The sequence below is a fragment of the Coccinella septempunctata genome, chromosome 9, assembly GCF_907165205.1.
Source record: "Coccinella septempunctata chromosome 9, icCocSept1.1, whole genome shotgun sequence".
NCBI classification, from domain to species: Eukaryota; Metazoa; Arthropoda; class Insecta; order Coleoptera; family Coccinellidae; genus Coccinella; species Coccinella septempunctata.
The window spans coordinates 16,746,872-16,774,618 of record NC_058197.1 but is presented as its reverse complement, the minus strand read 5'-3'; the positions used below and the strand labels follow the sequence as shown (position 1 = coordinate 16,774,618).

General features: G+C 38.2%; 2 protein-coding genes across 2 annotated transcripts; one reads left to right on the top strand and one right to left on the bottom strand.

Annotated features, from left to right (window-relative positions):
* Positions 1-17,423: 17,423 nt before the first annotated feature.
* Positions 17,424-19,450, bottom strand: LOC123319939 (trypsin iota-like). The gene is made up of 3 exons (XM_044907031.1): positions 19,304-19,450; positions 18,309-18,871; positions 17,424-17,693 (listed from the first exon to the last, which is right to left on the bottom strand). Exons 1-3 carry the CDS (start codon positions 19,347-19,349, stop codon positions 17,532-17,534), a joined length of 771 nt encoding a protein of 256 aa, XP_044762966.1. The 5' UTR covers positions 19,350-19,450; the 3' UTR covers positions 17,424-17,531.
* Positions 19,451-20,005: 555 nt separating this feature from the next.
* On the top strand, positions 20,006-26,400 carry LOC123319890 (segment polarity protein dishevelled homolog DVL-3). The gene is made up of 11 exons (XM_044906945.1): positions 20,006-20,351; positions 20,516-20,585; positions 20,694-20,884; positions 20,945-21,107; positions 21,165-21,334; positions 21,393-21,521; positions 21,733-21,827; positions 21,883-22,014; positions 23,816-24,081; positions 24,141-24,351; positions 25,947-26,400. Exons 1-11 carry the CDS (start codon positions 20,191-20,193, stop codon positions 26,204-26,206), a joined length of 1,848 nt encoding a protein of 615 aa, XP_044762880.1. The 5' UTR covers positions 20,006-20,190; the 3' UTR covers positions 26,207-26,400.
* The last annotated feature ends 1,347 nt before the right edge of the window (positions 26,401-27,747 follow it).

Genomic DNA, 27,747 nt, shown 5'->3' with positions numbered 1-27,747 from the left:
GGGTGTTGTCGGGTGTGTTCGGGTGTGGTCGGGTGTTGTCGGGTGTTGTCGGGTGTGGTCGGGTGTTGTCGGGTGTGTTCGGGTGTTGTCGGGTGTTGTCGGGTGTTGTCGGGTGTTGTCGAGTGTGGTCGGGTGTTGTCGGGTGTGTTCGGGTGTGGTCGGGTGTTGTGTTGTCGGGTGTTGTCGGGTGTGTTCGGGTGTGTTCGGGTGTGTTCGGGTGTTGTCGGGTGTGTTCGGGTGTGTTCGGGTGTTGTCGGGTGTTGTCGGGTGTTGTCGGGTGTATTCGGGTGTGGTCGGGTGTTGTCGGGTGTGTTCGGGTGTGGTCAGGTGTTGTCGGGTGTTGTCGGGTGTTGTCGGGTGTGTTCGGGTGTGGTCGGGTGTTGTCGGGTGTTGTCGAGTGTGGTCGGGTGTTGTCGGGTGTTGTCGGGTGTGTTCGGGTGTTGTCGGGTGTGTTCGGGTGTGGTCGGGTGTTGTGTTGTCGGGTGTGGTCGGGTGTTGTCGGGTGTGTTCGGGTGTTGTCGGGTGTTGTCGGGTGTTGTCGGGTGTGTTCGGGTGCTGTCGGGTGTTGACGGGTGTGTTCGGGTGTGGTCGGGTGTGTTCGGGTGTTGTCGGGTGTGTTCGGGTGCGGTCGGGTGTTGTCGGGTGTTGTCGGGTGTGTTCGGGTGTTGTCGGGTGTGTTCGGGTGTGGTCGGGTGTGTTCGGGTGTGGTCGGGTGTTGTGTTGTCGGGTGTGCTCGGGTGTGTTCGGGTGTTGTCGGGTGTGTTCGGGTGTGTTCGGGTGTTGTCGGGTGTGTTCGGGTGTTGTCGGGTGTGTTCGGGTGTGGTCGGGTGTTGTCGGGTGTTGTCGGGTGTGGTCGGGTGTTGTCGGGTGTGTTCGGGTGTTGTCGGGTGTTGTCGGGTGTTGTCGGGTGTTGTCGAGTGTGGTCGGGTGTTGTCGGGTGTGTTCGGGTGTGGTCGGGTGTTGTGTTGTCGGGTGTTGTCGGGTGTGTTCGGGTGTGTTCGGGTGTGTTCGGGTGTTGTCGGGTGTGTTCGGGTGTGTTCGGGTGTTGTCGGGTGTTGTCGGGTGTTGTCGGGTGTATTCGGGTGTGGTCGGGTGTTGTCGGGTGTGTTCGGGTGTGGTCGGGTGTGTTCGGGTGTTGTCGGGTGTGTTCGGGTGTGGTCGGGTGTGTTCGGTTGTTGTCGGGTGTGTTCGGGTGTGGTCGGGTGTTGTCGGGAGTTGTCGGGTGTGGTCGGGTGTTGTCGGGTGTGTTAGGGTGTGGTCGGGTGTTGTCGGGTGTTGTCGGGTGTGTTCGAGTGTGGTCGGGTGTTGTCGGGTGTAGTCGGGTGTTGTCGGGTGTTGTCGGGTGTGTTCGGGTGTTGTCGGGTGTTGTCGGGTGTGTTCGGGTGTATTCGGGTGTGGTCGGGTGTTGTCGGGTGTGTTCGGGTGTTGTCGGGTGTGTTCGGGTGTTGTCGGGTGTGTTCGGGTGTTGTCGGGTGTGTTCGGGTGTGGTCGGGTGTTGTCGGGTGTTGTCGGGTGTGGTCGGGTGTTGTCGGGTGTTGTCGGGTGTGTTCGGGTGTGGTCGGGTGTTGTCGGGTGTTGTCGGGTGTGTTCGGGTGTGGTCGGGTGTGGTCGGGTGTGTTCGGGTGTTGTCGGGTGTGTTCGGGTGTGGTCGGGTGTGTTCGGGTGTTGTCGGGTGTGTTCGGGTGTGGTCGGGTGTTGTCGGGAGTTGTCGGGTGTGGTCGGGTGTTGTCGGGTGTGGTCGGGTGTTGTCGGGTGTTGTCGGGTGTGTTCGAGTGTGGTCGGGTGTTGTCGGGTGTTGTCGGGTGTGGTCGGGTGTTGTCGTGTGTGCTCGGGTGTTGTCGGGTGTTGTCGGGTGTGTTCGGGTGTTGTCGGGTGTTGTCGGGTGTGTTCGGGTGTGGTCGGGTGTGTTCGGGTGTTGTCGGGTGTGTTCGGGTGTGGTCGGGTGTTGTCGGGTGTTGTCGGGTGTTGTCGGGTGTGCTCGGCTGTGTTCGGGTGTTGTCGGGTGTTGTCGGGTGTTGTCGAGTGTGGTCGGGTGTTGTCGGGTGTGTTCGGGTGTGGTCGGGTGTGTTCGGGTGTTGTCGGGTGTGGTCGGGTGTTGTCGGGTGTGGTCGGGTGTTGTCGTGTGTTCGGGTGTGGTCGGGTGTTGTCGGGTGTTGTCGGGTGTTGTCGGGTGTGTTCGAGTGTGGTCGGGTGTTGTCGGGTGTGTTCGGGTGTGGTCGGGTGTTGTCGGGTGTTGTCGGGTGTTGTCGGGTGTGTTCGGGTGTGTTCGGGTGTTGTCGGGTGTGTTCGGGTGTTGTCGGGTGTTGTCGGGTGTGGTCGGGTGTTGTCGGGTGTGTTCGGGTGTTGTCGGGTGTGTTCGGGTGTGGTCGGGTGTTGTCGGGTGTTGTCGGGTGTGTTCGGGTGTGTTCGGGTGTGGTCGGGTGTTGTCGGGTGTTGTCGGGTGTTGTCGGGTGTTGTCGGGTGTGTTCGGGTGTTGTCGGGTGTGTTCGGGTGTGGTCGGGTGTGTTCGGGTGTGTTCGGGTGTTGTCGGGTGTTGTCGGGTGTTGTCGGGTGTGGTCGGGTGTGTTCGGGTGTGGTCGGGTGTTGTCGGGTGTGTTCGGGTGTTGTCGGGTGTGTTCGGGTGTTGTCGGGTGTGTTCGGGTGTTGTCGGGTGTGTTCGGGTGTGGTCGGGTGTTGTCGGGTGTGTTCGGGTGTTGTCGGGTGTGTTCGGGTGTTGTCGGGTGTGGTCGGGTGTTGTCGGGTGTGGTCGGGTGTTGTCGGGTGTGTTCGGGTGTGTTCGGGTGTGTTCGGGTGTGGTCGGGTGTTGTCGGGTGTTGTCGAGTGTGGTCGGGTGTTGTCGGGTGTGTTCGGGTGTTGTCGGGTGTTGTCGGGTGTTGTCGGGTGTGGTCGGGTTTTGTCGGGTGTGTTCGGGTGTGTTCGGGTGTGGTCGGGTGTTGTCGGGTGTGTTCGGGTGTTGTCGGGTGTTGTCGGGTGTGTTCGGGTGTTGTCGGGTGTGTTCGGGTGTTGTCGGGTGTTGTCGGGTGTGTTCGGGTGTTGTCGGGTGTTGTCGTGTGTGGTCGGGTGTGGTCGGGTGTTGTCGGGTGTGTTCGGTTGTTGTCGGGTGTGTTCGGGTGTTGTCGGGTGTGTTCGGGTGTGGTCGGGTGTTGTGTTGTCGGGTGTGGTCGGGTGTTGTCGTGTGTGCTCGGGTGTTGTCGGGTGTGTTCGGGTGTTGTCGGGTGTGCTCGGGTGTTGTCGGGTGTGTTCGGGGTGTGGTCGGGTGTTGTCGGGTGTGTTCGGGTGTTGTCGGGTGTGTTCGGGTGTGGTCGGGTGTTGTGTTGTCGGGTGTGGTCGGGTGTTGTCGGGTGTGCTCGGGTGTGGTCGGGTGTTGTGTTGTCGGCAGTTGTCGGGTGTTGTCGGGTGTCGTCGGGTGTTGTCGGCAGTTGTCGGCTGTTGTCGGTTGTTGTTGTTGTTATCAATTCAATGTTATCAACATTGAAGCAATTCAATGATCATGATTAAGAAAACTGGGCGTTACATTAAACAAACGAAAGTAGATATAATTTCCGGTAAAACGGGAAAGAGAACGAATTTAAAGCTCAACTATAAAATTTCAAGTGTTTATCTCGAGTGTTTCTTCGAAATATTTTAACCAACAGTCCTCGTGTATAATATACATAGTGTTTCCTAAACATAAGCAATAAACTCTGGGTATACTTCGAGAGATTTGGACATAGATAGAGAGAAAATACAGCATTGCGCAGCTACGAAGGAGAACTTTCTGTGACCAACATCAACATGTTTTTGTTTAACACAAATTACACAATTTCCAGGCATGTCTACAACGAAATTCCCGATACACAAGTCTCAAAACGAATGAAGCACTATTACATCAAATCATAGACTTAAAACATTAAGTCTATGCACCAAACACAAATTCACAAACACGATAATGAACATTCGAATATTGGGGTAAACGTAAACAAAGATGGAGTAGACGCACAGTAAATATAAACATAGACATAGAGATGTTGGACACACTTTTTCTTGTTGTTTACGTTATCTTCCCTTTCCTCTTTCTACGGATTTGGAGTTGAAAAAGTCCTGAGGGCGTATGTTGGGAAATGCCTTGTTTCTAAGATACAGGGCGTTACATGTTTTCTAAATAAATAACAAATATTCATCGATATTTTCGAAACGACAAATTTCAACAATTCTCTTAATTTGAGAAGCTCTACTCTGGTTTCTTTTTTGAATAACAAACGTTTTCAAATTTTTTCCACACATGTACATCTTTTAGAGAGAAAACGCAAGAGTTCTTTTATATTCTAAATTGAATATTAATTCCAAGAATGAATTTTACTTTGGGAAAAATCACTGGCGTACGTACCATTTTTTATTTTGAAAATATGAAATTCAATGCCCGTACACACGCAACTAAAGTTGCTAAAGACGAGTTATTCAATGTGAAATAAGCACATTTATTATTTATTTTTGAAAATTTAACGCCCTGTATTTATTGGAAACAAAAATCTGCAGGACCTTTCCGACCCCACATCACTCTGAGAATAATACCCTGAATTCATTCCCCATGTTAAGGAAACACCCTGTATATTGAGGGGTTGGCCATAGACTAGTGATCAATGCAGCTCATCTAGACCTTTCAAAGCAGTTGGTCCTTTCGGCCAGACTTTTCGATATCCACAACTTTGGAAAGAGTGGTTCGTTTTTGATGAAATTCGTGTTTTAGAAAATTGGGAATTCCTTCGGATTCGGAATTATCAAATCCTTTACAACATGAAGAACTAAGAAGTTGATATTAATCAGAAAATATTATTATTTTGCACTTTGAATTTTCATTATGTGAATTGAATTCGAAGAAGGAAATAACATTCTGCCTAAGATTGATAATGTCCAAAGAATTCACATTTCAATAATACAATTTTTTAATATATTTTTCAGGAGGCGTGTTGGTGTGTGTTGATGAATCAGGATTAAAAAAATGATTGAAAAGAGTGCTTAGATATTGAATTAATTGAAAACAGGACCTTAATCTGAAAAATGAAATATGATTTCTTATGTTTGTGTCTCTATTGATTTGCAAAGTGAATGAAGAAAAATTTCCAACTGATCTAGAAAATAAAAGATTTTGATATCTCAAAGAAAAATCCCAATATTCTGTGTACTGTTCTTATAATCTCGGAATTGCACATGCCCACAAAATTTTATCAAAATCCCAACACTCATTCTCAAGCTACGGATATCAAAAATTTAGGCCGAAATTTACAAATCACCCAGTATCTATGAAACTTACGGCCTTAAAGTACAAAAGAGGTCTAGATGACCTGTATTTACCATTTGGCTATGGCCAAGCGCTCGTAAAACACCCGGTATAACTAATACTTCAATCAACGATTCCCTGGTTTCGTTTTGCAGGTTTCAGATTTTATAACGCTCAAACAGCCCATTCCTTCTACAAGGTGTACCGGGATTAACGGGTATAAGTTCGGATGTAGGTTCAGTACCTGAAAATAAGACGAAAAGTGTCTATGCAGTCATGCCCGAAAACGCTCCGTTGCTTTAAAATTTTACCACTTAATTATTGCTCTGTTCAATTCCTTCAGAGGAACTGAAATGTTGCAGTGATATTTTTCAAATAGGGATCCACCTAGAATTCAATTTTTCATCCTTTGTATTCTTGAACATCACATCGATATATTTCTAACTAACTGATTAAATCGTTAATACTATGCAGGGGTCAAACTGACATTCGAAATTAGAAAAGATCGATCCTAAGCAACAAGAGAAGATCATGAAAATTTTGTAATGTTGATCAAAAATAGAGCGAAAAACTTATATTTTTTACGTAAATACTATCATTTCTAGGATATAGACTTAATTATCAAGAAATTTTTTTTATGAAATCATCATTCGAAATCTGGGAATAGTTATGGTAGAAAATGAAAAGGGGTTGTCGATTTCACCCCTCTCTAGCTATGGAGGATGAGTCAGAAAATGAGTTCTTGGAGCATCTATACTCAAAAAATACCCCCGCAATATTTCATTTCACAATCTTGGTCCTACTTGGAAAAAATTTAATAAAACTATAATCAAGATCAAAGAGTATCTTGATACTCTTTGACTTCATCTTGGAAGCAACGAAAGCGTTTCCGAACATACCACCACAGAAACCTTTTGTCTAGTTTTGAGATTACGAACCTATATCCGAATTTATTTCCATTAATCCTGGGACGCCCAGTATGAAGCAACTTATGAAAAATACTCAAGAATTTGAATCGCCCATTTGCTACAACGTCATGGTGTTTTCCAGGATCAAAATCAGAAATTTTTTCAAAAATGTTTCGCATGAAAATCTATCGAATTTAAAAAGATCTACACCATCTACGCAATAATTTGAATATGTACAGGATGGGCAAGATTCGTTGTCAACTGAAGAGATTTTAAGAACTATAAGAGCATGAAGAAAACAGATGAGACATTTCTTAGCTCTCTTTCATAGAAATAAAGAATGGTGAAAACCATAACCTCCTACGAATCTTCGTTTGTGAGTTATTAGCAAAAATTTTACGATGTCGAAAAGATCCCGTTTCTTTTTTGTCTTTGAAGTTACATATCTGAATCTTGAACCTTCTTTTATATGTAGAATATATTGACGAAAGATTTTTTTCCAATTAAAAAGTAAAAAATTCAATAAAAGTTTGCATTTAAAAAACAAAAGTTCGCCTAATAATAATAATGATTCGAAATGAAGAATATTTTGAAATTCTCAGTGCATTCTACGTAAAAAAGTGCCTGTAGAAGGTTCCAGTTTCAGATTTGTAACTTCAACGTCAAAAAAGTTACGAGAACTTTTCGAAATCGTCAATTTTTTGCTGATAACTCAGAATCGAAGAATCGTAGGAGACTATGGTTCTCCCCATCTCTAGTTTCAGAGATTCCCTCACTGGACATCGAATTTGGGACACCCTGTACAATATTTCATGACGTTGCTGTAGCTCAATGGGCAAATTATGTGATGCACTCAAAATGTCTATTTTGAGAAAAAAAGAATTTTTTTTAATGAGTACTAAACTAAAACTGAATTTTTTATTTTATGTCGAAAATATCAACATGTTGACTGCTTCACAATGAGATATCAGTCCCCTGAGACATTTAATATTTAATAGTGAAAATAAAAATTATATTTTGTTTAAAAATCTGTCGTTATACTAAAAGTGACTTGTGAGTATTGTTACGTATCTGTCTCAGGTGACCTATATCACTCTTGAGTATTTCAATAAGTGAAAAAGCCGCAAGTAAGTTAAATTTTGAGAAATTACCGTGCGATCTATCAATTTGTTAAAAATGAAATATATAACCTTACAGTTTGTATTCCTTTTGGGTTCTTCCTACAAGTTGTTATTGGGATGTTCCTCATCGCAAGAACCAGATCACTGACCAATTAGTCATCGTAAGTAGTAATCTGCAAAGAATTTTATAAGTTAATATTTTTCATTCTTGTATAGCGAAAACAGTACATAATTTGTTAATTTTTCATGTAATTAAATCTATAAGAAAGTAGGTGAAGAAAAAGAAATTCAGGCAAATACTAAAAGACAGATCAGCCAGATCAGCATTCACTAGAATGAAAATTTTTGAGAGAAAATAATCAACTCACATCTGAATATTGAATCTCTCGATTTCTAGAATAGTCCATTAGATAGCAGTGCTTCATAGTGGACCAGCCCTAAGAGAAGAAATGTTAATACGATTCAATATTACACAACGATTTCCATACCTATGAATGTTCCCAATATTTAGAATAAATTTTTTTCCATGCCGTTGATAAGGTTTATGTATACTCCAACTCCAGTCCTCATCAAATTGGCTCTTTGAAATGTGAAAATTTCCGACTCCATAACTCTGGCTGCTCCATTTTTTCCCTCTCAAACCTAAAACCTGAAAAAGGCATCCTTACAAATATGCAACGAATAAAATTACTTGAAAATGTTCATAACCTTGAAATATTCCAAGTTGTATAAATTCATGTATCACGATACAAAGAAAATATGTATGTGTGTATACTCGATATATTACTGTGAATCTTTGATAATATAGAATCGGCTAATACTCTTCTGAGAATTTGAAAAAATAACTGCAATGTCCAAGCTCTTAAAACTGAGATAAAAAAATAAAGAATTTATTCTAATCAGTAGGCAAGCATACCATTCTATAATTTCTTTATGCTCCGTTATGGGATTGATATAAAGAATATTTTCAAAATCGGTGAGGGACGGTTAACTGTGTATCAACCCAAATTTAAATGAAAGCTATAACATAATGTGTATTATATTGAATAAAAAATTGTATAACAAAGTACTGATCAAAGATAGTTGATCGTATTGGAACTTACCTAGTAAAAAAATCTTGTCGTCTCGCTATCTGTTACCATTGGAGGAGCTGAAAATTTTCTTCCAGATAATTTTATCCAAGTGGAATTACTTCTTTTCTCTCTGAAAGAAATAATAAATGAATAAAACCGACTTGATATCAGAATAAGGAAAATTGCGATTAGGATATTTTGCAATAATCAACTTTGAAACTTGCAAGATGTAATTTTTCGCGAAATAATGTTGAAATAATTATGTTGAAATGAAAATATATTGATTTGAACTCACATTCTGTTGGAAATTCATTCGAAATCGTCGAAAATCATAGGAAAGCACCGGAAAATTCTAGAATCGTATCGAAAACGTGTCGAAACTCGAAACGTATCGCAATAAGACCGGCGCGCAGGAGCATTTTGACGAAGGTAACTAAGATCGTAATTATAACGATTGATTATATCCACAGATTACAACAGGTGGGTAGTCTGTGATTATAACCAGAGAGAAGAGATACAATAATAATCAAAGAGTATCATACTCTGCGATATAACCAGAGAGTAAAATACTCCTGCTAAAAAAGGAAAGAGAAATTTGAATATTTCAAATATTAGCCAATATTCATGCTTTTTCTTCAATCATCATCATCATCATCGTTCAATTATTTGTAAAAATTTAACTAATAAATCAACTGAAAGTAACACGAATCAGCAAATAAATGAATATTTTCATTTCATAAGAATTCTAAGTGACTATTAATTTTCAACTCACCACTTTTTCTACATCTTCATCTTCCTAATCGTCACAATTTTCAAATTATTCATCTGAATTGTCCATTGCTGAAGCATTTCCTTCTCCTCCGATCGTCATCATCTTGATTTTTTTTTCTTCTCGGTCCTTTTTTACGTTACAAGCCAACCTGGAAATGAAAAAACAATAAATATATGATTGAAAATCTCCTAATTTCAGTTTCAGTTATTGGTTTCAATAAGATTGAATTCTATTCGTAGATGACCTACCTCCAATAATATTCCATGGAAAGTTTTGCTTTGCCGATTGTCAGGATTTATTTTTTTCCATTATAGGTAGGTATCGTTGATTTTGTTCCAGTGGAATTAATTCTTTTCTGTCTGAAAACAACAACCAATTGATAAAAAAAATTGATAAATGATAAAATCAAAATCAGAAAAAGGAAAATTGTCCTTGAGATATTCTGCAATATCAAACTTTCAAACTTCCAAGATGTAATTTTTGTTGAAATAATTATGTTAAAATGAAAATATATTGGTTTGAACTCACAATCTGTTGGAAATTTATTCGAAATCGTCGAAAATCATAGGAAAGCACCGGAAAATTCTAGAATCGTATCGAAAACGTATCGAAACATATCGCAATAAGACCGGCGCGCAGGAGCATTAGCAATCTTTGACGAAGGTAACTAAGATCGTAATTATAACGATTATATCCACGGATCACAACAGGTGGGTTGTCTGTGATTATAACCAGAGAGAAGAAATACAATAATAATCAAAGAGTATCATACTCTGCGATATAACCAGAGAGTAAAATATTCCTGCTAAAAAAAGAAAGATAAATTTGAAAATTTCAAATATTCGCCAATATTCATGTTTTTTCTTCAATCAATCATTTATCATTGTATGAGTTCAAAAAAAAAAAATTACTGATAAGTCAACTGAGAATAACATGAATCGGCATTTATACCAAAAATTCACTTCATAAGCATTCGGTCATGCAATTTTCAACTCACCGCCTTATCTTTGTAATCGTCACAAATCATCACTTTTATTTTATTCATCTGAAGTGTCCATTGATTGAGTATTTCCTTCCCCTGTGATCGTCACCATCTTGATTTTCTTCTCAGTCCACTGCAAAAAAAAAACAGTTCAATAAGTTTTTAGAAATCCTCATCAATGTTTTCGTTGCAAGCCATCCTGGAAATGAAAAAGATTGAATTATGTTCATAGATGACCTACCTGAAATAATTTTCAGAGGAAAGTCTTGCTTTGCCGATGATCTAAAATTTATTGTTTTCCATCATAAGTTGCTGTAGTTGATTTTGTTCCAAAAGAATTACTTCTTTTCTCTCTGAAAGAAATAATAAATGAATAAAACCGACTTGATATCAGAATAAGGAAAATTGCGATTAGGATATTTTGCAATAATCAACTTTGAAACTTGCAAGATGTAATTTTTCGCGAAATAATGTTGAAATAATTATGTTAAAATGAAAATATATTGATTTGAACTCACATTCTGTTGGAAATTCATTCGAAATCGTCGAAAATCATTGGAAAGCACCGGAAAATTCTAGAATCGTATCGAAAACGTGTCGAAACTCGAAACGTATCGCAATAAGACCGGCGCGCAGGAGCATTTTGACGAAGGTAACTAAGATCGTAATTATAACGATTGATTATATCCACAGATTACAACAGGTGGGTAGTCTGTGATTATAAACAGAGAGAAGAGATACAATAATAATCAAAGAGTATCACACTCTGAGATATAACCAGAGAGTAAAATACTCCTGCTAAAAAAAGGAAAGAGAAATTTGAAAATTTCATAAATTCACCAATATTCATGTTTTTTCTTCAATCAATCATTTAACATTGTATGAGTTAAAAAAAAAATTACTGATAAGTCAACTGAAAATAACATGAATCGGCATTTATATCAAAAATTCACTTCATAAGCATTCGGTCATGCAATTTTCAACTCACCGCTATCATGTGGCTGTATTGTCCATTGCTTGTGTTCCTTCCCTTCTGATCGTCATCATCTTGATTTTCTTTCCTCTCAGTCCTCTGAAAAAAAAAACAGTTCAATAAGTTTTAGAAATTCTCATCAATGTTTTCGTTGCAAGCCATCCTGGAAATGAAAAAGATTGAATTATGTTCATAGATGACCTACCTGAAATAATTTTCAGAGGAAAGTCTTGCTTTGCCGATAATCTTGAATTTATTGTTTTCCATCATATAAGTTGCTGTAGTTGATTTTGTTCCAAAGGAATTACTTCTTTTCTCTCTGAAAGAAATAATAAATGAATAAAACCGAATTGATATCAGAATAAGGAAAATTGCGATTAGGATATTTTGCAATAATCAACTTTGAAACTTGCAAGATGAATTTTTCGTGAAATAATGTTGAAATAATTATGTTAAAATGAAAATATATTGGTTTGAACTCACATTCTGTTGAAAATTCATTCGACATCGTCGAAAATCATTGGAAAGCACCGGAAAATTCTAGAATCGTATCGAAAACGTATCGAAACGTATCGTAATAAGACCGGCGCGCAGGAGCATTAGCGATCTTCGAGAAAGGCAACTAAGATCGTAATTATAACGATTGATTATATCCACAGATTACAACAGGTGGGTAGTCTGTGATTATAACCAGAGAGAAGAGATACAATAATAATCAAAGAGTATCACACTCTGCGATATAACCAGAGAGTAAACTCTCCTAAACCTGCTAAAAAAGGAAAGAGAAATTTGAAAATTTCAGATATTAGCCCATATTATTCATGTTTTTTCTTCAATCATTTAACACTGTATGAGTATTTTCGAAAATATTACTGATAAATCAACTGAAAATAACATGAATAGGCATTCATACAAAAAATTCATTTCATTAGAATTCGGCCAAGCAATTTTCAACTCACCGCTTCATCTTCGTAATGATCACAAACCACCACTTTCATATTATTCATCTGAAATGTCCATTGATTGAGTATTTCCTACCCTCCTGATAGTCATCATCTTGATTTTCTTCTAAGTCCTCTGAAATTAAAACAGTTCAATGAGTTTTAGAAATCCTCATCCCCGGTTTCTTTGCAAGGCAGACTGGAAATGAAAAAAAAACAATATTTGATTGAAAACCTCCTTATTTTCGTTTTATGAAAGAGCCACTTTTTTGTCGAATTCCATAAGATCGAATTCTATTCATAGATGACCTACCTGGAATAATTTTCAGCGGAAATTCTTGCTTTTGCCTGGAATTTATTGTTTTCCATCATCTGTAGGTGTAGTTGATTTTGTTCCAAAGGAATTACTTCTTTTTTCTCTGAAAGAAACATGCAATTAATAAAAAGAAATCGAAATCAGAACTAGGAGAATTGTCCCTTGGATATTTAGCAACAATCAACTGTGAAACTTTCAACATGTAATATTTGCTGAAATAATGAGGTTAAAACGAAAATATATTGTTTTGAACTCACATTCTGTTGGAAATTCATTCGAAATCGTGAAAAATCATAGGAACGCAATGGAAAATTCGAGAAATTGCAAATGTCCGACCAAAGCTAACTATTTTATGGCAACTGTTTTTGAATCTCGTATCGAAATGAGGCGGGCGCGCAGGCGCATTAGCGTTCTTCGAGAAAGGTAACTAAGATCCAAATTATAATTATTAACCACAGAAGAGATAAAATAATCAAAGAGTATTATACTCTATGATATAACCAGAGAGTAAATACTCCTGCTAAAGAAGGAAAGAGAAATTTGAACACTTCAAATATTACCCAATATTCATGCTTTTTCTTTCATCAATCATCTAAAATGTATAAGTATTTAAAAAAATATTCCTGATAAATGAACTGAAAGAACATGATTCAGCATTTATTCCAAATATTCATTTCATAAGTGACCAAGCAATTTTCAACTCACCGCTATCATGTGGCTGAATTGTCCATTGCTTGAGTTCCTTCCCTTCTGATCGTCATCATCCTGATTTTCTTTCTTCTCAGTCCTCTGAAAAAAAAACAGTTCAATAAGTTTCAGAAATTCTCATCAATGTTTTCGTTGCAAGCCATCCTGGAAATGAAAAAAATTGAATTATGTTCATAGATGACCTACCTGAAATAATTTTCAGAGGAAAGTCTTGCTTTGCCGATAATCTGGAATTTATTGTTTTCCATCATATAAGTTGCTGTAGTTGATTTTGTTCCAGAGGAATTACTTCTTTTCTCTCTGAAAGAAATAATCAATGAATAAAACGAAATCGATATCAGAATGAGGAAAATTGTACCTGGAAATTCTGCATTAACCAACTTTGAGATTTGCAAAATGTAATTTTTGTTGAAATAATGATGTTAAAATGAAAATATATTGTTTTCAACTTACATTCTGTTGGAAATTCATTGAAAATCGTGAAAAATCGTAAGAAATCACCGGAGAATTCTAGAAATTGCAAATGTCCGACCAAAGCTAACTATTTTATGGCAACTGTTTTTGAATCTCGTATCAAAATGAGGCGGGCGCGCAGGCGCATTAGCGTTCTTCGAGAAAGGTAACTAAGATCCAAATTATAATTATTAACCACAGAAGAGATAAAATAATCAAAGAGTATTCTACTCTATGATATAATCAGAGAGTAAATACTTCTGCTAAAAAAGGAAAGAGGAATTTGAACATTTCAAATATTCGCCAATATTCATGCTTTTTCTTTCATCAATCATCTAAAATGTATAAGTATTTTAAAAAATATTCCTGATAAATGAACTGAAAGAACATGAATCAGCATTTATTCAAAATATTCATTTCATAAGTGACCAAGCAATTTTCAACTCACCGCTATCATGTGGCTGAATTGTCCATTGCTTGAGTATTTCCTTCCCTTTTGATCGTCATCATTTTGATTTTCTTTCTTTCCAGTTCCCTGAAAATAAAACAGTTCAATGATTTCTATAAATCCTAATCGCCGGTTTCTTTGCAAGCCAGACTGGAAATGAAAAAAAAAAACAATATTTGATTGAAAACCACCTTATTTTCGTTTTAAGAAAGAGCCACTTTTTTCTCGAATAAGATAAGATCGAATTCTATTCATAGATGACCTACCTGAAATAATTTTCAGCGGAAAGTCTTGCTATGCCTGGAATTTATTGTTTTCCATCATATGTAGGTGTAGTTGATTTTGTTCAAGTGGAATTATTTCTTTTCTCTCTGAAAGAAACATGCAATTAATAAAAAGAAATCGAAATCAGAACTAGGAGAATTGTCCCTTGGATATTTAGCAATAACCAACTGTGAAACTTCCAAGATGTAATTTTTGCTGAAATAATGATGTTAAAATGAAAATATATTGTTTTCAACTTACATTCTGTTGGAAATTCATTGAAAATCGTGGAAAATCGTAAGAAATCACCGGAGAATTCTAGAAATTGCAAATGTCCGACCAAAGCTAACTATTTTATGGCAACTGTTTTTGAATCTCGTATTAAAATGAGGCGGGCGCGCAGGCGCTTTAGCGTTCTTCGAGAAAGGTAACTAAGATCAACATCAAGTACAACCACAGAAGCAGAGACTATCTCTGCACAGAAGAGATAAAATAATCAAAGAGTATTATCAGAGACTCTATGAGTATTATACTCTATGGGTATTATACTCTATGATATAACCAGAGAGTAAAATACTCCTGCTAAAAAAGGAAAGATAAATTTTAAAATTTCAAATATTCGCCAATATTCATGTTTTTTCTTCAATCAATCATTAAACATTGTATGAGTTCAAAAAAAAAATTACTAATAAATCAACTGAAAATAACATGAATAGGCATTTATACAAAAAATTCATTTCATAAGAATTCGGCCAAGCAATTTTCAACTCACCGCTTCATCTTCGTAATGATCACAAACCACCAATTTCAAGTTATTTATCTGAAATGTCCATTGATTGAGTATTTCCTACCCTCCTGATAGTCATCATCTTGATTTTCTTCTAAGTCTTCTGAAATTAAAACAGTTCAATGAGTGTTAGAAATCCTCATCCCCGGTTTCTTTGCAAGGCAGACTGGAAATGAAAAAAAAACAATATTTGATTGAAAACCTCCTTATTCTCGTTTTATGAAAGAGCCACTTTTTTCTCGAATTCGATAAGATCGAATTCTATTCATAGATGACCTACCTGGAATAATTTTCAGCGGAAAGTCTTGCTTTGCCTGGAATTTATTGTTTTCCATCATATGTCGGTGTAGTTGATTTTTTTCAAGTGGAATTATTTCTTTTCTCTCTGAAAGAAACATGCAATTAATAAAAAGAAATCGAAATCAGAACTAGGCGAATTGTCCCTTGGATATTTAGCAATAACCAACCGTGAAACTTCCAAGATGTAATTTTTGCTGAAATAATGAGGTTAAAAGGAAAATATATTGTTTTGAACTCACATTCTGTTGAAAATCCATTCGAAATCGTGAAAAATCATAGGAAAGCAATGGAAAATTCAAGAAATTACAAATGTCCGACCAAAGCTAAATATTTTGTGGCAACTGTTTTTGAATCTCGTATCAAAATGAGGCGGACGCGCAGGCGCATTAGCGTTCTTTGAAAGAGGTAACTAAGATCTCTGAATTAAATAATTCAAAGCTTAGGACATCAAAAAATCTTTTATATTTCAAGGGGAAATGAATGATTTTTCGTTGTACTTGTTTTTGAACAGAAAAATCAGTACAACCAAAAAGTCAACACAATGAGTTTCAGGTTTCAGTTGTTCTGTTTTCGTATTTGAAAAATTCCTTGTGAAGTGTTTTATCAGATACTCACATTTGCCTGTACATAATCGCGAAGAAACACGAATATTAGTGTACTTTATTAGAACTCATATCAGTCAAAATCGTGGAGATAGGAGAGAAGACCTCAATGGTAGAAATAGAACAAACATAACCTCTCTTACGTATCAGGAGTTCAATGTTGGGAAAATTCGAATTTCAAATTAATACGCGAGATGGAAAAAATCAACAATTTTCAGAAGTCTAAGAAGACACAGTGTCATACTCTCGCACAGATTACAGAGAATCTCTGTAATCTGTGTACTCTCGTATAGGTATAGGTATACGTATCGTTTCAAAATTTCAAACGAAGAAAAACCAGTTGCCAGTGGCGTAACACAAAGCAAAGCTTGTATGACTTGATAATATCAATGCTACTTTGATTCATTAGATTCACTTAGAGTAGTGAGATATGTTTTATGAATAAATTTTTTGTAACTTTTTTTTAGAAAAAACTTAATGATATATAATTTGAAGCTTTTTTGTTGACAAAATGCTCTCGATCATCCTTAAATTAATCGCTTTCAAGTTATCATCGAAAAACACTATCTGGGTGTTGTAGCCCCCTAACTAAGTGATTTCGAGCATAAGTAAACAATTTCTTGGTATTCTATCACCCCTAGCACTATTTACAAGTACTGATCGACAATTTTGGTTCGCTATGCCGAGTATATACATAGGGTGTATTTAAAGGTGAAGCTTTTTTTCAACAGAAGATAGAACTGGTCAAAATAAAGCGTTTCACCAAAAATCACCTATACAAAACTTTCAGAACGGCAAAGTTATAAAAAAATCAAAAATTATTACTGAAATAGATCCTAATGCGACCTTAGATCATTTGTTATCTGAATGATCGCAAAGCAATTGAAGAAAAACATATCTCGTGATGACTGACTCAACTGTATGATTTCGTTTTTTATATTTGCCCGTTGGATTTTTACATGAAAACGAAAATGGAAACTTAGGATTGTCAAATTTTTCTCACTATTTAGTAAGATGAACGATTTCATGAAAATTCGTCTAAATAATCTACAAATTTTTTCACGATGGTCATCACAATCTTATATATTTATATATATATTATTTATATATTTATATATTTATATTATATATATATTTCTGAATATAGTACTAGAATAAGAATAATATGTTCCTTTAATTATTTGACCAACAAAAAGAAAACGTTGAGATAGGCTGAAACCAGTAATGCTTCTTAATGAATCAAGAGTTCCTTTCTTCACTGACTGGTTCACACACTCTATTATATGGGGGTTAGGGGTTACCTGAATCGAGTCGCCACTAATCTTCAATCTTCTGTGTCCACGTGAGGAAATCGCGGTAACCGACTGACGTTTCCACCTACGATTTTATTTATTCATATTATAACACACAGCATATGATCCGTATATTTCTTCTTTCTTTTCTATTATTCGAGGAAGGATGTTTCGACCTCTTGCAATCTACAAGTTCCCACGTACGTCTAAGAATAGAAGTGCAATATGCAATTAATCATTGTTTATTCTTTAACAAGTATATAGGTATTGGTTATTCTGATCATTTATTCAACGAAGAAAAGGACCATTACATAATCATGTTCGGGTTATCTTCTTATCTTCCACCATATTTCCTCATGGCATTTTGTATGAAGTCCGAATAATATTGTACACTCATATAAGATGCGTATCTGTTTCCAAACCATACTCTACCTCCAGATGATGAAGCTACTCCAAAAACAGTATCGCCAATCAACAAAGGTCCGCCAGAATCACCCTGAAAAAAAAACCTAGTAGAAAATGAAGCACAAAAGTATGGAGGGTAAATATGGGGGTCTCTACTCTCCATACACAAAAATAAGAGTCCATGGTTGTATTCGTATTCTGCGCAGAACTGTTGCGCCCTAGTACCGAATCCTCTGCGCAGTTCTAGAACCATTCTCGGACTGTCCGAAATTCGAACCCGAATACAACTCATGTGAGCGAGTCAGACATGCACAGTTTAATGATTAATGATTCTCTATTCCAGCCTGTATTTCGTTCTCGATGAGATCAAATGGACGCAATTTCAAACCGAATTTTCATCACATTTCATCGAATGGGGCGATGCCAATTGCCAACAGAGCCCTTGGGATGTATCAGGATGTTTGAACTACACTCTTCTCGGCTGTAGCCGTCTTTAGAAGGCTGTGGTTGAACAATGGTTGAACTTTATGCTCTTAGATAACCCGTGAAATGTATAATTTTCAAAACTTCTTTGTTTCTGTCACGATTGATAGATGATGAACTAAACGTCGAACTCGAAAATTCAATTTTCTGATTGCGGCTTTCCCACAGACCTTCGGCGAAAATAAAATAAAGAGATTGAGCACTTAACAATTACATAACTTACACCTTCAATTCCGGAAGGTCCGTTATTTTCGTCCACTAAAATTGCCTCCTCTGCTATAGCAAAGGAAGGTCTATCAACAATCTGTAAAGTTGTTGATTGCAGTACTTCTGTGGCCTTTCCTGATTGTGTTTTACCCCATCCCATAAGAGTAGCGTAGCCACACGGAGTCTGGTCGGGTCCTGGTAGATTCTTCGGTGTTATACCTGGTAGGGGGCTTGCCAATTTTGCCACAGCAATATCGTAATACATTTTTGTCATGTCGTACCTAATTTTTCCTGTATTGACATATTTCGGATGAATAGTTTGAGCCACAACATCCATATTTTTACAACTCTTGCTTTTCAAATCGGAACATCCATACGTTACATAGTTTCGCGTTGCTCCTTCGTCGAAACAGTGAGCTGCAGTCAGAATGATCTGTGGTGTTATGAGAGTCGCCGTGCATGTGCCCTCCATAGTAAAAAATCCAACTTGAATTTCTTTTTTCAAAAGTAGAACAGAAAAATCTTCAGCATCTGATCCATATCTGATTCTTTGTTGCACCTTCCCAGCCTGGAGAACGCCTATAAAACAAAGTTTCGATTTCTATCAAATTGATTACAGAATTTTCTTGAAGTGATTATTAAATAACAGACCAGATCATACAACATACACCATATACAACTGAATGCATAAATGATGGAAATGTTGTTAAATTTGATGAAACGCTACGCTATATATGTATATATAATCTAACCACGTATAAATATACGGGGTGATTGACGTAAACGGTCCACTAAAAGTTTCGGAAGATCAATATTGAGCTGAATAACCACACTGACTAAAATATTTTCATCGAGGAGCAACTTCCAGTTGTATACTATACCCTGAAGAGGACGAAAAAAAATTGTTTTTCTTAGGAGTTTCGATCGTTCAGTTCTCAGTTCTTTCATTCTGAGCAACATGTTCACCAAAAATAATCTAAATATTTCCATCAGTTATTAGTATCACCTTACCAATAATGAGTTCAAATGTGACCAGAAAAACAATACTACTCAACATCTTGAACCGATGTTAGTTCAAAATCAACTGATTTGTTCAGGGAAGAATTTTCCTTTTATTGAAAAAAATTAACAATCAAAGGCATATCTACATCACGAAAAACCTCTAAATACGAATAGTTAAGATAATAATTGTTTTATGGACTTCACGACCAATATATATAGCATAGAATATATTCGTTTTTGAACATAATATCCAAGATGAAATAAAAATTAGCTCCTTTTGTTATATAGAAGCGAACTTATTTATTCAAGATTCAAGGAATGAAAAAATACATGAACAAATGTGTGAAATGAAAACTCAATTGCGAAAGAGTTTTAACATTATTATCTAGACTTACGTTTGCGTTTTGTGATTATGGTTCGATATTATTTAAGAATGATACGAAAAGAACGTCTCATTTTATTTACCGCCAAAAAAAACAGGGATCTATTTATATTTTACAGCTGGCGGCATCTAGTGTTGGTAATGAGATATTTAAAAAAAATTTAAATAGAATACTATTTTTTCAGCAGGAATCTACGAGTGTAATTTGAGATGTGTCCATCAACACTACTAGGTATCGCCACTCGTAAGTAGATATCTGCTAAAAATTAGCGACATCTAGTATAGGAAACTACACTTTGAAGGTGGCGACATCTATTGTTAGCAATGAGATATTTCAAGTTCTTGAAATTTTTCCAGAATTGAAAGCGCCACCTATATATGCCATGATTTACCGATCTTCCTTGAGGTTTCGCAGGATTTTTGGGGAGGGATGTAAATTTCGTCGTGCGCCATGTTGTAGGATGTGTTGTTTTACTGTCAAATGATTGAAAATTTGCAATTTTAATAAAGAAAAATGGATGAAACTAAAGTGATTTATCATATAGATGACGAGGAAACCCCATATTTAGTGAAAATACCAATATCACCTGAGAAAGTGACCTTAGCTGATTTCAAAAATGTGTTGAATAGACCCAACTACAAATTTTTCTTCAAGTCAATGGACGATGATTTTGGGTGAGAACAATCAAGCTTGAGGACTTTTTCTGTTTTTTAATACCGCCAATGATGAAACATTTAAGAATTAAATACTTGATAGTGTGTCCTGTCAGGCTATGATTATGGATGATATAAACAATAACAAAGGTGCCTTGACATTTTATTCAACTGTTATTTTTCAGGGTTGTTAAAGAAGAAATTGTTGATGATACTGCACATTTACCATGTTTCAATGGTAGAGTTGTTAGTTGGGTAAGTTCTCACCCTTCCCTCACGAATTTCAGTACTTAAAATTGAGAAAATCCGACCATATGACTGTTAATTTAAAAATGTCGAATTCAACACATTTCTCATTTATAGTTGGTATCTGCTGAGGGTTCAAATCAATCAGATGGCGGATCACAATGTACTGATAGTATCACGCATCAGTCACCTGAGCAAAGACTGCCTCAACCTGCACCTGATTGCACGGATACCGAGAGTATAATAAGTTCAAGACAGGGTAGAAGACATCACAAATATTCGTCCAGAATCAATGGACATCTTCCAAGGTACGTTTCCAATCCAAATAATCACATTGGAATAATTTAGACTTAATATTTTGGTTTTAGAGTATACGAGACTGCCTCTATTGTAAGTTCCGATTTAGAAACGACCAGTTTTCAATCTGAAACGACAGGTAGACACACAGCACTATCGGAATGTTCCAGTGTGAGTCGATTGCATGTGGCCGGACGAAAAAGACCTCAAAGAAGGAGAAAGCAAAGGCTACAGGTGACGCTTTAAGAGCCGTAAAACTTGGTCGTGAACTTAAAATTCATTGAATTATAGGCGATGTCGAGGACAAGTTCTTATTCAAGCATAACGGACTCGACAATGTCTCTCAATATCATCACTGTAACGTTGAACATGGACACTGTAAATTTCTTGGGTATATCGATAGTCGGACAGAGTAACAAAGGTGGTGACGGTGGTATATATGTGGGATCTATAATGAAGGGGTAAGTTGAGGAGTTCGGTAATGTTTTGAGTTATATTTTTACTTCATCGAATTTTCAGAGGTGCAGTAGCTTTAGATGGCAGGATAGAACCGGGCGATATGATATTGCAAGTGAACGATGTCAATTTTGAAAATATGTCGAACGACGAGGCTGTAAGGGTGCTGAGGGAAGTGGTACAAAAACCGGGGTGAGTTCAGAGTGTCCAATATTTAAAGCTAATTCAAACACTTACCCCTCTCGACTTCCAATCATTTTAACCAATAACAGCCGTTGCTTCATCCACAAATCTTCATTCTTATAGATCCTGAAATAAAATTCATTAAATAAAGATCAATTATTCAAAAAAAACCCTCTCAGCTCATTCACAACTTTTCCTAATCATCAATAAATATTTCCAGGCCGATAAAACTGGTGGTCGCAAAATGTTGGGATCCCAACCCGAAGGGATACTTCACCATACCGAGAACGGAACCAGTCAGACCAATAGACCCAGGTACATGTCCTATCGAACGATTAATAAATATTTTAATCATCGAATTTCTTATTAGGAGCTTGGGTGGCTCACACTGCGGCGGTCAGGGGGGACCCCGTGGTTCGTCCCCCCAGCAGTTCGACGGTGTCCAGCGCGTCCATCACGAGCACGATACCCGCCAACGAACGTGAGTGTCTTCTTGGTACCGGTATGTATGCACCTGCTTTTTATTGCACTTCTTTGTTTGGTCCGCGTTGGCTTCTGGCTATGGATGAGTCGATACTAGATCATTACTCATGCATACAACGCCTTCAAAATGAACGCATAACAAATTACTCATATCATTTGCTTGCTTTTTATCATAGTTGTTTTTCATGCAAAAAAAACCTGTTATGATACTATGCATTGAATAATATGTTTTGTATCAAGTATTTTCATTCTAACTCAGAAACATATTACTTTCTCCACAAATTTTCAAGTATGTAATTAAAAAAGGAAGGATACATTTATTTCAAGAACGAGCAAAATGAACTGGAACATATTTCAAATGTCAATAATTATAAATATCGACAGTTATGGTAAAACAAAAATTTAGAATACCTTATATTTTTTTCCCCATCTTTATTGCCATATACCGACGTCTAATATCACGTTCAACAATACTTGGAATTGTGATTCATTCTCGTTATGTAAGTTTTTCGACATAATTTGGCATTTTATCTATGTTTTGTGCATAACAATGATGGTTGCGCCACAGAAAACCACAGTTTTGCACGAAATTATGACAACCAATTCAGATCACAGATAGTTCTTTGTTGTTTTTGTTGACGGAAGAATATTCATTAGAGGCGTTCGTTTTTGACCTCGGATCCGATCAGACTGCTCAGAATCGTTCCTTTATGGTTTAAAACGAACCTATCTTTTGAAATTCTTTGGGGTTTTCACTCCCAGTCTCTGAAACGAAATCAATTATAAAATTGAAATAATCGATTTGCCCCTGCGTAAATTCTTGCACTAATTTGTCAGGAGCAAATCATATGGAAAAAATTTGTTGCCTGGAAAAATGGAACTTTATGGTAAAACCTCGTAACGTTTTGGGGTCTGTATCAGACACCTTCATTAGACGAATTCTTCGAAATCTTCAGAATTGTAGTTTGTCAATTGACATTTTGTCCATGAAGATTTTTAAGATTCGTTTGATGAAGGAGTCTGATATGGACCCCAAAAAGTTACGCTGTTTTACCATAAAGTTTCATAGGTAACAAATGTTTCCCATCTGATTTGCTCCTGACAGATTAGGAGCAAATCGATTATTTCAATTTTTTAATTGATTTTGTTTCAGAGACTGAGAGTGAAAATGAATTTCAGACGATGCAGAATCCTCCCAGGTTGAATTTCAATCGATATCTAAAAACGAACGCCCTCATTATACGCGGCAAAAAAATGCAGGAGGTGAATCCTTCCCTTTTCTCACGTTTTTGTTGACGAAATCGAAAAACAGGGAGATATTTCGTTGAAATTTCTGATATGAACAGTCTTTCATTATTCTAAACAGAAAAATAAGCTCATCTATCTGCTACATCTAGATTTTGAAACGTAGAACTACTATCAAAATAGTACAATTTAGAGAGAATGAGATTTTGATCTCCAAATATGCAATTTGCGGGAAGTTAGGGAGGTTTTGAGGGGTTGTAACCACTGAAAACACCGCTCAAACAAACAATAGACAGATGACCTAATTTTTGTTTGAAATAATGGAAGACTACGAACATATCTTTTGCCCTTTCAATGCAATCAAAGAAACCTGTGAAAATCAATGTTTTTGGACAAGAAATTACCTAACTCCTGCATTTTTGCGGCATCTTTACTATATATTCACCTTGTATACCAAGTGATTTAATAAAATGCGTAGTCAAAACGCGTAACAAACTAGGTAGAATGCTATCTCATAACAGTCGCCGACAAATTGGGTTTCAATGGGTGAGCCAGATACTATTTTTTTTCCGCAGACATGGAAGAACCCCTATACATACATTCCCCGATGGCACAGGTGGTCCAGGCCATGCAGCGTCCGGATAGCGGTCTGGAGATACGCGATCGAATGTGGCTGAAGATAACGATCCCCAACGCGTTCATCGGCACCGACATGATAGATTGGCTGTTGACGCACGTCGAGGGGTTCCACGAGAGGCGCGACGCGAGAAAGTACGCCTCGCATCTGCTCAAAGCCGGCTTCATCAGGCACACCGTCAACAAAATCACTTTCTCCGAACAGGTAAAGGATTTTCAAGATATGCGCAGCGCCGAATCGGACTGACCTTCGTTTTTTTGCAGTGCTACTACATCTTCGGCGATCTGTGTCAGGCGATGTCCAACTTGAAGATACAAGACAACGATTCGGTCGGACCCCTGCCCAACGTGCCCAACTATATGCCGTACAGCGGCACTTATAATCCGCTGGAATATATGCCGATGCCGTTCTACACGGCCAGCGAGAACACCGTATACGGTTACAATAGGGAGGAATCGGTTCTGAGTGGAAGCGGTAAGTGGAGAATGTCATGTGTGTGTGTAGATTTAGCCCTAACCTGGGATTCGACTACGAAGATCTGAAACTACTGACAAAACAAGATATGGCTGAGGTCAGAAATGTGACGTAGCGATACATTCTGACAGTCAGGCTGCGATCAAAGCTTATGGGAGAAGGAAACTCAACGAATCAGGCAAGAAACACAAGTTTTGTCTGGGTTCCCAATCACTCGGGAAGTAAATGAAGAGGCTTCACATTGCCGGGGATCTCTGCTGGCATGGGAGTGCCGTAATATCATAAAGCAACTGGCCAGAGGCAAAAAGTGAATCTACTGTGGGTACCAGGGCATTGTGGTGTTGGAGGAAATGGAAAAAGCTGATGAACTTGCAAAAAGAACATCAGGGTTAACACCTGCTGGACCTGAGCCTTTCTGTGAGCTTGGAGAATAACAATATAAGGCTGCAGTCCAACAATGGGAGTCGAACAACAGAATAACCCTCTGGAGAAACACTCCTGGACTTACTCAGTCAAAGAAGTTTGTGATGCTCTCACTGACGTACACCAGAAAACTGCTAAAGCTGTCGAGAGCTGAGCTTCGGGTGATGGTGGGACTGCTGACAAGGCACTGTCGGTACAAATATCACTTGTACCGTATGGCAGAGTCAGCAGATGAGATTTGTAGGCTCTGTGGCTCAGAAGCAGAAACAGCTGAACACGTGGTATGCAAGTGTCCCGAGCTAGCTGGTCCAAAAACCTATCATATGGGGAAACAAGTCCTGGATACTCACGAGGTAACTGCCAAGGCCCTTAAGGATGTTGTCAGTTTTATCAACACCATTGACGACCTCCTTGGGTTCCTATGAATGGGTAGGGTAGAGAACAAAAGATCTACATGGTCGGAGTTCCCTAAAGGCTAATCGAACCACAACGACCCCTGTTCAAATAACAATAAATGAAGAGGCCAATAAACTTTCCAGAAAAGGTACACCGAAAAACCTTCTTTCATTGACCGGGAAATTTTCTGCGGTGTAGGAAAATGAACCTACTAGAAAGAGTTTCAGGAGAAAGAAAAACCAAAAGCAATCTTCCATTTCGAAAAGCTCCTTTGGAACGTTAACACTGCTAGAGCTGAGAAGTATCCGGATCTCAGCAATAATATGCTACGCCTGGATCCCTTACTTCCTTTATTGTAGCCTCAGCAAGCACCTATTCAGAATGGGTCTAGCAGAAACTGTCAAGTGCAGATTCTGTTCGGAGGGGGAGGATAAAACGCCAGATCACCTGGTGACAGAATCTGTCAGGAGCGAGGAAGTCACCTCTTTGAAGCTATCTCAGATACTGGAGTTCATTAGAACTCTGGAACTGCAGAGTCATCTTACTAGCGTAAGTGCTCCATATTCTCATGGAGGTAGAAGAGCAAGGGCTACAACCATCGCACAAGATCGGCTAATATGATCTGTATGACCAGATATTGAGCTGTGTCAGGGCCTGCGTCGTTGTCAACAATTCTTGAAGGGAGTGCATTTACCTAATAGTTCGAAGACAACTTAACCTCTAACGATCGAGATCCTGTCTTTTTTTGTTTTTTATTGATTCAATATTATCCGCAGGGGGCTCCTCGAACGGCTCCGACCCGCTCAAAGACGCCGCGGCCGGCCACAGCAGCGGCACCGACAGCGACATAACCTCACTGGGACCGAGGAACAACCCTCCGATGCCTTCGTCGGGCAACGGCAACGGCAGCTCGAACGGCTCGGACCAGAGCAGCGGCACAGCGGTCGCCGCCCAGTCCAAGGACATAGCCGGTAGTAGACAATCTTTTAAAATCGCAATGGGCAACCCATGCGAGATGTTTGTCGATGTGATGTAGTAGTAGACTGCGATACCGCGGCGTTGATCGGTTTCTGTTCTGCGCTTCCCCAATAACAATTGAAAAACATGCCAGGGTGGGTGAGCTATCAGAGGTTTATGGAGAACTAATCAAAATTTTGTGGTGAAAATTTGCACGTTGGGGTTTTCGACTATGAACTATCTCCCTGAAAGATGCAACGCAGCTTCCGGTTATACTGGAAACAGCCTACTACTCTTTTATTTCAAACGGCACACCCAGTATATCTTTGCATCTGTAGATATCTGATTTAGGGCCAATTTCACCAAATGTTTATAACCCCGCTTAACTTAAACTCAGATTAAAATTCAAACAAACTGTATCTTACAGAATTGCAAATGGTTAACTTTTTTTAAGAAAATATATAGGCTCTTTCATGTATAACCGGTCTGAAAATAGTTTAAGGAGAAAGTTCATAGTTAAAAACCCTAACATTCTCTATAAACTTTCAATAAGCCACCCACCGTGGGACACCACCACCAATAAACACCCTATATGTATCTTACCATTAAAACAATGATCGAAGAAACTCCAGCCCCAACTGCTTGTTCCGCCTAATTCATCAATCAGAAGTATCAACTAACCAAATTCCAAAAATTTCACTACAGCTTATCCCCTGAAATAAATTCAAAACATCGTTGCATTATATGCCGATTTAACTTTTTTTTTATGCAACACAAAGAAGAGAAGCCATTCAACTCCGTCTCGATGTTGTCCAGTGTCTTTGCCATGTTCATTATTTTACACTAGTTGGTGAAAAGCACGATTTATAGATGTTTTTAATTTTTAAACTTATGAATATTTTATCGTTCCATTTCACTCTTTAACTTTTACACAAATTTCTCGTTTCCTTTTGTACATAGTGTATTTATTGTTTTAAATTCCATTTGAAGGTTAAGTTATTCCTATTCCATACATGTAATAATTTATTTTTATGTTTCTCCATAACCAAGAACGAACACAAACTGCGCAAACTGAAATTTCTACACATAAATATTTGGAACATTTCAAAAAGGAAAAAATTCCCGTTGTCTTTTCTGTATAGAGAAATTTTTTTATGAAGAAGTTGCATTTTGTATGATGCATGAATTTTGAAACAGCATGGTAACAATAAAAAGTATGTGTTTATAGTTCTGTTTTTTATTTGCGATTTGTATGTTGTAATTTTTTGTTTCCATCGCACCTTTTATTGATTTTTCACTAACTCATGTTTTATTTCAGTTTTAAGTTACCTCTAAGTGCAATATTTACCAAAAAGAGTTGCGATTTTTTTTGAAAAGATTTTTTGGAGGTAAGTTTTTGTTTCTGTTTATACTCATCTACAAAATCATCGTATCGAAGTAGTTGATCTCTGTGTTTATAGCTTCTTTCCTGAAATACACAGTTTTTACTTCAAAAACTTGAATTTATCCCAAACACTCCAGTAATTTCTCAAATCCACTATGAAGACATTTTGTTTCTGCTTCTTATATTTAGTTCATTAAGAATGAATGCGGCTTTCCAAGCTTATTAGAGATATATAT

Coding starts and splice junctions, on each gene's coding strand:
- LOC123319939 (XM_044907031.1), bottom strand. CDS start 19,349: ATGTTGAGTAGTATTGTTTTTCTGGTCACATTTGAACTCATTATTG. Junction 18,872..19,303: donor CACATTTGAACTCATTATTG/GTAAGGTGATAC, acceptor TTTGTTTTATAG/GCGTTCTCCAGGCTGGGAAG. Junction 17,694..18,308: donor GACCTTCCGGAATTGAAGGT/GTAAGTTATGTA, acceptor TTTTTTTTTCAG/GGTGATTCTGGCGGACCTTT.
- LOC123319890 (XM_044906945.1), top strand. CDS start 20,191: ATGGATGAAACTAAAGTGATTTATCATATAGATGACGAGGAAACCCCA. Junction 21,108..21,164: donor GGAGAAAGCAAAGGCTACAG/GTGACGCTTTAA, acceptor ATTGAATTATAG/GCGATGTCGAGGACAAGTTC. Junction 22,015..23,815: donor TGAGTGTCTTCTTGGTACCG/GTATGTATGCAC, acceptor TTTTTTCCGCAG/ACATGGAAGAACCCCTATAC.